Raw genomic sequence first — 9,363 nt, 5'->3', positions numbered from 1 at the left:
TCTGTGCCTACAGTCATTGATTGTCATTCTGTTTTGAAAGTCATTGATATGATTGCTTTTACTGTCTAATCTAGCTGTATTATCTCGAGCAATAACAAGTATAGTAATATTAGAATGTGTGTCTGTGTGTGTTTTTCAGGTCCCTCTCTTTTACGCTGTTTCAGTTTTTATGTATTACTTTTAGCCATTAATGGTGTAACAGAGTGCTTTGTTTTTGCTGCCATGAGTAAGGAGGAGGTAGACAGGTTAGTATTTATTTACACACACTTAGTTTAATATATAGCTTGTATATAACATGCATATGATTTTTTTTATATATCTGTCCTGTACTCCAGTCAAAATGAAAAGTTTGTAGCTATTTTTGTACTTTTAAAGCTTTATTTGTGGAAGTATGTCTCCAAGTAAAGATCTTGTTGTTTTGAAGGTATAACCTGGTAATGCTGGGACTATCCGCCTCCTTTCTGTTGCTTTCCTATTGGCTGACTTGGCTGTTTGGGGGTGTCGGATTCATCCTGGCAAACTGCTGCAACATGGCTTTGCGAATTATCCATAGCCTTATTTACATACATCACTACTTCCAGCACAGTGAACACACCCCACTGTCAGGGCTGCGCCCACACCCTGCACTCTTTGTCACCCTCATAATCAGTTCCATCCTGACAGCCTTCTCAGAGGTAAAGCTAAAAAAATCTAAATAATATTCTGTGCAGAGATGTTGAGCAAGATCGTTATGTTTAATTTTCTCTTCTCTGTATTTCAGCATATGCTGTGTTGTGACAGTGGATGGTTGCTGAGGATAGCGCATATCTCCATCGGAGCAGTTTGTTTACTGGTTGTGGTCATAGTGGCTTTTCTTACAGAAGAAAGACTTGTTCAGTTTATCAGAACTCAGCTACTACCCAAATACAACAAAAAACTCACATGACCTTAGCTTTGATCATTAATCGGTGGGACTTGTCAGTTTGATGTTGGACCACATATTGCCCAGATGCATTTATAGAATAAATAAATAGAATTCTTTGGTTCAGTTTGGTTGCTTTGGACACTAAATATATTATTATTATTATTATTATTATTATTATTATTATTATTATTATTATTATAAAAGTAATAAAACAAAAAAAATCAAATCAATTTCTATGTTAAAAGCAAACATTAAAATACGATGCTACAAAATGTACTGTTTTACAAAAAGTATGTGTTTACAGCAAATGCTGTTTACAGTCGAGACATTTTAGATATTTACTGTAGATATATCCTATTTATTACAAGGGCAGGAACATGAAAACTACAACAAAAAAATCTAGCCCGAGTAATGTTTATAGATTGGTAAAGTTTTTAGTTGATATTTTAAATATTTTCAATAATAAATATATTGTTTTAAATAATAGTTTATTATAATTATGACGACATTACATACCACTAATAATATCATAATAAATAAATTAATTAATAACTGCAATTTTTAGAGCCCTCTGCTGCCTGGGATACCAATAGTATTTAAAACACTGACAATTCTGACTTTCTCCTAAACAACCGCACAGTGTCTTATACATATTGCAAATGACAGCTTTCTAAAGTATGTTGAGAAATATATTATTATTATTACAGGTTTCTGAACACTTAAAAATTACAAACTGCACCATAGACTGACCACAGGTCATAAACTGTAAAATCATTTTGTGGAGAGAAAAACAAAACAAGGAAATAATAAAAGCATTCCTATCAATGTGTTTGTGATGTGTTTTTTAGCATGTTTGTTGTGTTCTCTTCACTAGTGCCTTGAGCTTGCAGATTAATGACAGTGATGAGAAGCAGATGAGAGAATAAGTCACATCTGTTAGATCTTTGGTCTTTAAAAAGTTTTGTTTTGTGTAACTATACAGTATGTCATTTCAGTGGTATGAGGAAGGGAGTACACTTGTTGACCTAATAGAATCAAACAAATGAAAAACATGCCTTGAACTAAAGTGTGCACAAACATGCATACAATACATACACGTACAGTTACAAAGCGTTCCTAAAGCACTGCTTTGAATACTCATCAAATTACTTTTCCCTGCCATATGAACCAGTTAGAATGAAAAGCCCTTATATACATTACCATGTGAACTAAGGGAAAGGAGAGATGAGGGAGGAGTAACACACTGACTCATGTTTTGGCCAGCACAATTATGGTCCACTGGGGCTTGTGTGTGTTTAAAGGAAGGAAGGAAACATCACATCAGAGGGAGGATTCCAACCAAAGCAACAGTAAAGGCTTGGATTTCATCTCCAGTTGAACAATCCTGAACATGTCTCACGTAAGTGAGAATGATTTTTATTAAATATACAAATGGAAAATCAGCGGTGGAACTGTAGCATTACTGTTTTTTCCTCCTGCAGCTACAGGAGGAGGGAGATGAGGGCAAGATAAAGAGGCCAGAGGTGAAGGACGAGGACCTGATTGAGGCAAAGGATAAGCTGGCATCTGGGACTGCGGTGAAGAGTAAGACCTTTGAAGTGATGGAGGAATGTGGTGAGTGGAGTGATGACCCTGTCAGTACAATTCCACAGGCTCTGGGTTTTGTGTGTGTCTAAGCATAGACAAGAATAAGAGCTGCTTGCTTGGTGGTTTGCAAAATGTCTGTGTGCATGCCTTGGGTTTGCTGGTGTTTCCACTCCATATAAAGTAGCAAAGGGTCTCAAACCCAGTGACACAGACACACAATTGCTCCCTAAAGAGGTAAATGTGTTTACACAGAAATCTCTAGCCACTTCTATACCTCAGCACTGGTTATCACCATATTACTGTGCCTACAGGAGAACTAGGGAAAGCTAAACATTACATAAATGTAAATTAAATGGCATGCCATAGTTAATGTTAACTATTATAAACCTATGTCTGTAATTTAGACTGTTAATAATAACAACTTCACCCAACCTTCATCGGCTATCAACTTGTTTGTCTCCTGCCCTGCAGAACGTTCAGGGAAAGTTGCTCCATCCGTGTTCAGTAACGTTCGATCAGGAGGAGAGACGGTCTTCAACAAACCCAGGAAAAAGTAACATGGAAAAGTATTGCAATTCACATTCTTTCAAAATGTGTAATCGAAGTGTTGAAATAAAGGTTTCAATAAAAATGGCCAGACAACTTTGACAGTTATACATGTCATTTCAAGCACTTTTTGGAAGCATTATTTTATACCCGTGTCTCTTTATGCAACTGCAGCATAACCTGTTCTTGTACTTGCATTTGTACTATTCTAACTACAAATGAAGAATTTATTACATTGCAGTGGAATACTGAACCAGAGTAAGGTGTAGCACAGGGTGTGAAACAAAATAAGAGCAATGAGAACAGACATAATTTATTTTTCATTCTTAAAATTGATTTTTATAGAAAATGAAAACTAACACTTTGTAAAAAATGTTCTACAAAAAGAAAAAGAATATTCTGACAAACCTGGCAAAACGATCAGGCAAGGACTGAACATACAGGTAAGGTAAAAGGTAAGCTCCCTGGGAGGACAGTATTATTCTTATTTAACATTTTCCCATAGTAATATTTTATTAGACATAGTGTGGGTGTTGTGGCTTTGCTGCTCTGGCCAGTTTAAGAGCAACTCTGAACTGCGGGGTGAATGAAACAGAAAACAAGCGAGTGCTACGTGAGAGGGAACTACTTCATGAACTTGGTGTGCTGGTCTTGAAGGATCTTTGCCGAAGACTTTGCATCATAGAAGAGCTCATTAATTTCTTCCACTTGTTCTCTTTCTACAACTTCTTTCCCCTGAACTCGTGACAGTAGATTTGCAGGAGTTAAGAGCTGTACAGCATACCTGCACACACAAACGCACAAAAAAAAAGAGCTTATGTACTTTATAAACTTGAGTGTTAAGAGGACAAACAATGAGATTATTAAAAAAGTAGGGGTACTTACGGTGGCCGAGAAGTGCAAAACACATTAACAAATCCGAAAACAAGTCACACAACCCAGAAGAGGTAGGTATAATTTGTGAATGGAAACTTGCCGATCATCGGACGAGACACCTTTCATTCACCTGTATATCTTGAATGACAGGTGTCTTGTCCAATGATCGGTAATTTTCCATTCACAAACTATATCTACCTTTTCCGGGTTGTCTTAATCGTTGCACAAAGCACATTAACAAATCCGAAAACACAAAGACAATTCAGACAACCCGGAAGAGGTTGGTATAATTTGTGATTGGAAAACATACCGATCACTGGACAAGACACCTGTCACTCAAGATATACATGAAGTTCAACAGTCTGCCGCAGGAAAAAGTTGGAATGTGTGTGTAAACGTGTACAAAATGTATTGTCCTTACTGTGGATTAATTCTGTTATTTTCTTATATTTAAACGGAGAACTTTACACATAAGATTCCATACCTGGTATATCTTGAGTGACGGGTATCTTGTCCAATGATCGTAAGTTTCCATTCAAAAAAGATACCTAACGTTTCCAGGTTGTCTGATTTGTCGTCGTGTTTTCGGATTTGTTAATTTGTTTTCAGATTTGTTAATTTGTTTTGCACTTCTCATCCCCCGTAGGTACTGCCTGACAAAGGTTTTAATAAAAGCTACTATAATCTTTACTATATGTTGTTACAGTATGGATGATAAAACAACAAAATTCTAAAAACTACTGTTGATGGTTAGAGTTAATTAAAATAATGATAATGATCAATCAAAGACTGGCTAATGTGAATGTTACAGAAGCTTTCAGATTCCTCTGTAAAATCATGTAATTTATGATGTATGTGTTACCTGAGGGTGGTCTTCGTGCCAATCTCTCCCAGATGAGATAAAGCCTCCTCGCTGATGTTTATGCCTTCTGTCTGAGCTCGGATCTTAATAATCTACAGACACACAGGTTGTAATTAGCAGACATAGTTGTACGTCTTCTAGTTCTAGTCCCCCCCACCACCACCACACACACACTCTTACCTGTTTCATTTCTTGAGGAGTATACAGCAGGGTTCTGATGATCATAACTCGATCCAGCAGATCAAGAGGTATCCCATGAGGAGAGCTAATGTCTTCAGTTCCTCTAAATAAATAAATAAATAAATAAATAAATAATTTTGTAATAAATAAAGTACTGCCTGCTAGTGAGTGCCTTTAAAATACTTAAGCTGAAGGAGTCCTACCTGACGAGACAGTTTCCACGGTTGGATGCGAACACAACAATTGGTGAGATGGAGCTCTCCAGAGCTCGGTGCAGGTAAGTGAAACACTCAATATCCAGCATGTGAACCTCATCAATGAACAGAACACCTGGGACAAGTTCTGCCACACCTTGATCTATGTACTTGTTCACAACCTTGTTGATCTCCCCTCGTAGTTTATCTATAAAGTCACACAATGTCAGAAACCTTGAGTGTTTAACTCAATAAACTTGGAATGCATTTGAGATTTGAGTAACAGTCATCACGTGATGTGTGCGCACATGTAACTTGCCTGTGATCTCAGTCTTCCGGGGTTTCATGAGCTGGCCCATCATAGACAGGATGTCCTGACCTCCCTTAGGTTAGAATGTGTGACATTATATAAGCTACATTCCAGACGATGTGAATGTATTTGAATAAATGACCAAAATTAAATAGTCATGAGTAAGGAAATTAAAAAGCACAGTGCTAAGAGATTTGCTAAAGCCCTTTAATTAGTAAAATATTCAAGACTGGTCTCGTGTCTTTACCATCACTTATATTATTGTCATTAGATCAATAATGCATTATAACATTACTGACAACAGTAACTAGTTACTAATTACTAGCAAGTTATATGTACTAGCATACACCAAAAAAATCTATAATTATTTTCTCTAAGGAGTCAATAAAAATAAGTGTCTCATACTGTAGCCAATATGATTGTGTTTCAAAAGTTAGTTATAATTTGTTACTAAAAATGGTTCATTATATAAAAAATATATTATTGTGTGACTGGGTGTGTACCTGAGGTCTTGCATTAGCTATATCCAGGTCATGTAGCGTAACATCTTGTATAATCTCTTTCTTCTTGTGTACATCTCCTTTGGGCAATGGAACATATTCTTCAGCCTCCAAGTCGAACTCTGTTGCAAAAGTGTCACAGCGCCCTTGTCTCTGCAGATCAATCACAGCACAAAATGATTGCAAAATGTGCATTTACAGCTCCCAAACAGGACATGGGGACCATATGGGGAAATTGAGAGACACTAGGGTTAGGTGTTTGTTTTGAGTCATGTAATTCTCAGGCATTTTGAGAAGCAAAGACAGCAGTGCTGAAGTGCACAATGATGTGCAGAAAATCTTTATGTTTTTGCTATAATGTGTCCATTACATATGCCCAGCTTATAAGGTTCCTTAACAACCTAAACCAGTGAGCGTTCAGCAAAAACAGCAGTAGATTGCGAGTTGTCCTTACCTTCACTGCCCCGCTGTTTGCTTCGATGTAGATGACATCACCAACCTCCACTCTCTCCTTCTGCAGGCTCTCATAGATACTGGGATCGAGCTGCATCACACACGTATGGAAAGTTCGTCAAGACATCTCAAACATCTCAGTTCATTAGATGCCATTCCCACAGGATTGTTAACTTATACCTTAAGCTGTTTGGTGCCCTTCGCTGTCTTCAGGCCAATGATGACATGACTGATAGTTTTGCCATAGCCACCCATTGGATTCTCTGTCTCGCATGGGGTCAGCTCTGTCACCTCACCTTCATATACTTCCTTAGTCTCCTTAATTCGCAGTCCTATATGCATCAATATAAAACATTTAGTTTTAGTAGTTTTATATAATTTCATACTAATGGAACCAGAACGAAAAATCGGGTCATAAGAGCAGATTTTACTTTTTGTCTTTTTATACTTACATTTGAATTTTCAAGTAAAAAATATGCTTATCATCAGACTGTACTATCAAAAGTATAATTATCAAAATCTGCAGGAACATTACTGTACAATCAGATGAGTTCATGAATTAGATGATGTTTTGGGGTGTGGGTGTGTTGTGTTATGCAAATGGAATGCATTTGAATTTAGACTTGCAGTTTGGCATTGTTTTAGTGGTTAGTTTCAAATAACAGTATGTGAGTGAATGTGCGTAACCTGAAATAAAGAACAAATGTCAGGAGGTGAAATCCGAGCTTTAATGAATAAAGGATGTCACAAAGTTTAGTTTGGTTTTAGGAGATAGCAGCAATGTGTTATAATGGTAGTAAATTATTACATCTTTTCTTCAATCTATTTTCTTGTCTCTCAATTGGTATATCAATACAGACATTCCAAATGTATTCATCAGGTGTTCTTTAAACAACTTTGTTTTAACAAAAATCTATTGGTCTAATATGTGGCCGGTTTTGTGTGTTATATTCAGTGAAACCCACATTCTGTTCCAGGTTTCTTTAAGCATGTTTAGACTCACCAATAGCTCTCCTGAAGTTCTCCATTAGGACCTCTGTCTTCTTGATCTCTGATGAATACACTTCACTGCCCACCATAGGACAAAAAGGCACCTTATTCCCCAACTCCTGTGCCATAGCCAATGCTAAAGCAGTCTGTTTGGCACAAATACATGTTTAACATTCATTCAACTTCTATAACCAAGGGCACAATCTAATGCTTTGAAAAATCTTTCTACAGAATCAGAACTGGAAAGATTTGAACATAATGTATCACGCATAAACAAAAAGTAATGAATACCTTTCCAGTTCCAGGTGGGCCTGCCAGTAAGACAGCTCGGCCAGCCATCTTTTTTGAACGAATCAGCTCTACAATGATCCCACAGGCCTGAAAAATAAATAAATCAACAATGCATTTTGTACTAGTTATAAGCTTGCCTTGCATTATATAAACAATAACTATCTCTATAGTAAGTCTCATGTTCAATTGCATGTGCTACATATCACAGTTCAATGCAATTTCATTCTTTATGATCTAAAAGCATGTTACATTTTCAGCTCCTTATTAAACCTGACAACAGCAGCACATCCTCAAGTAGCTTTTGTTGTCATTTCATCCATATATAGCTGTTGCAGTACACAGTGAAATGAGAGAATGTTTCTCCAGGACCATGGTGTTACATAAACCAAAGACAGAGCTAAGGACTTAAGTAAGATAGTCCTACATAAAATGCATCTGTGCAACCTGGTGCAAACAGTGCAAGACAAAAGACAAGAAGACACTGCAGGACAAACAAAAAATTCAAGACAAACAAAAACAGCCCAGACCAGTATAAATGCTGTATGTTCTATATTGCATGTGAAGAAATACTAAAATGAACACATTAGTATTATAGCAGCAGTTACATGAGGTATTGTAAAGTATTGTGCAAAACAGCAATCGACTGAAATGTGAGACAGCATGTGCAAAGAGCAAAAACAGTGTGTAAAACAGAATGTAAACAGTTTGATGGATGTATGTGGACATGGACACAAGTGTTATGGACGAAACCTGAATATGTCCTAAATAAAGTCTGCTCTTAACGAGTTTTAAAAGAAATGTTTTAAAAACATATTTGCCTGTTTCTTCTTTCCTGCCTGTTTACTGCGCTGTGCTGGTTTAATTATAGATTATACACTTGAACCGTTAACATTACCTTAAAGATGTTTTATACACGTTTTTATTGTTTAAACAAACTGTAACAATAAGTAAGCAGACTGGGATCATACCTAAAAAGTATTTGTTGTATATCATCACTTTATTCATCCTTTCATTCATCAGTTTAGTTAACATTAGGTAGTTAGCAAAGCTAGTTAGCTACCTCTCTGGCGGACTCCTGGCCCACAAGGCCGGACGCAGTCTGCTTAGCATTGCCGGCTTCATCTAAACCGAGGCCTTTCACATGGCTGTGAGACGCAATGCGTTGGGTTTTCGTTGTGCTCTTCACCTCCTCGATCTTCATGGCTTAATAATACAATCCCAAAACTTTACGGAAACAAGAAACTCTGCCCTCAAAACTAGCCGCCTAATTTCACCGTTGAAATCGGCGCGACTACAAACACACGGTGAAGCTCGTTTCCATGTGGGTTACCAAGGAAATTTCGGGAAGTTACGTTTCTGTTAGTGTGCGCCGTGTGCTTATTGGCTAAAAATCTTCTTAGCTATCTGATGATTGGATAATTTTGCTGTCTATCTGGAAGACGTTGTGTGCGTGGTTGCACAGTCGTATAGAAACAGTGACGTTATTACGTTCTTTTCTATTTCTTGCACAAGCAATTCCGAAAAAAAAAACCTTTCCATAAACTCCATGCATACGATATATATAGCTATACTTTAAGATATATTCACGTAAAATAACTATTGTTTCCTAACTTGTAATATGTTAAAACAGTAACCAGTCAAACGCGTTAATACTTTAACATTCTATATTT

The 9,363-nt window shown here is 36.9% G+C and overlaps 3 protein-coding genes across 3 annotated transcripts in view; 2 read left to right on the top strand and 1 right to left on the bottom strand.

Annotated features, from left to right (window-relative positions):
* Positions 1-1,729, top strand: part of rft1 (RFT1 homolog) — a 5,746-nt gene extending 4,017 nt beyond the window's left edge. Inside the window, exons 11-13 of the mRNA XM_027146480.2 lie at positions 140-245; positions 425-674; positions 761-1,729. Of these exons, the coding sequence (XP_027002281.1) occupies positions 140-245; positions 425-674; positions 761-925 (521 nt within the window). The 3' untranslated portion in view covers positions 926-1,729. The remainder of the gene's footprint in view (positions 1-139; positions 246-424; positions 675-760) is intronic.
* A 417-nt stretch (positions 1,730-2,146) lies between these two features.
* On the top strand, positions 2,147-3,145 carry mustn1a (musculoskeletal, embryonic nuclear protein 1a). The gene is made up of 3 exons (XM_027146523.2): positions 2,147-2,303; positions 2,386-2,518; positions 2,963-3,145. The coding sequence occupies exons 1-3, from the start codon at positions 2,295-2,297 to the stop codon at positions 3,046-3,048; spliced, it is 228 nt and encodes a 75-aa protein (XP_027002324.1). The 5' UTR covers positions 2,147-2,294; the 3' UTR covers positions 3,049-3,145.
* A 189-nt stretch (positions 3,146-3,334) lies between these two features.
* On the bottom strand, positions 3,335-9,052 carry ruvbl1 (RuvB-like AAA ATPase 1). Its single transcript, XM_027146490.2, has 11 exons — positions 8,754-9,052; positions 7,694-7,780; positions 7,416-7,548; positions 6,593-6,744; positions 6,414-6,503; positions 5,963-6,112; positions 5,469-5,532; positions 5,159-5,357; positions 4,956-5,058; positions 4,776-4,867; positions 3,335-3,821 (listed from the first exon to the last, which is right to left on the bottom strand). Exons 1-11 carry the CDS (start codon positions 8,892-8,894, stop codon positions 3,662-3,664), a joined length of 1,371 nt encoding a protein of 456 aa, XP_027002291.1. The 5' UTR covers positions 8,895-9,052; the 3' UTR covers positions 3,335-3,661.
* Between the last annotated feature and the right edge of the window lie 311 nt (positions 9,053-9,363).

Source organism: Tachysurus fulvidraco, chromosome 5 (genome assembly GCF_022655615.1).
Source record: "Tachysurus fulvidraco isolate hzauxx_2018 chromosome 5, HZAU_PFXX_2.0, whole genome shotgun sequence".
NCBI lineage: Eukaryota > Metazoa > Chordata > Actinopteri > Siluriformes > Bagridae > Tachysurus > Tachysurus fulvidraco.
This window is presented reverse-complemented; position numbering and strand designations above follow the sequence as displayed.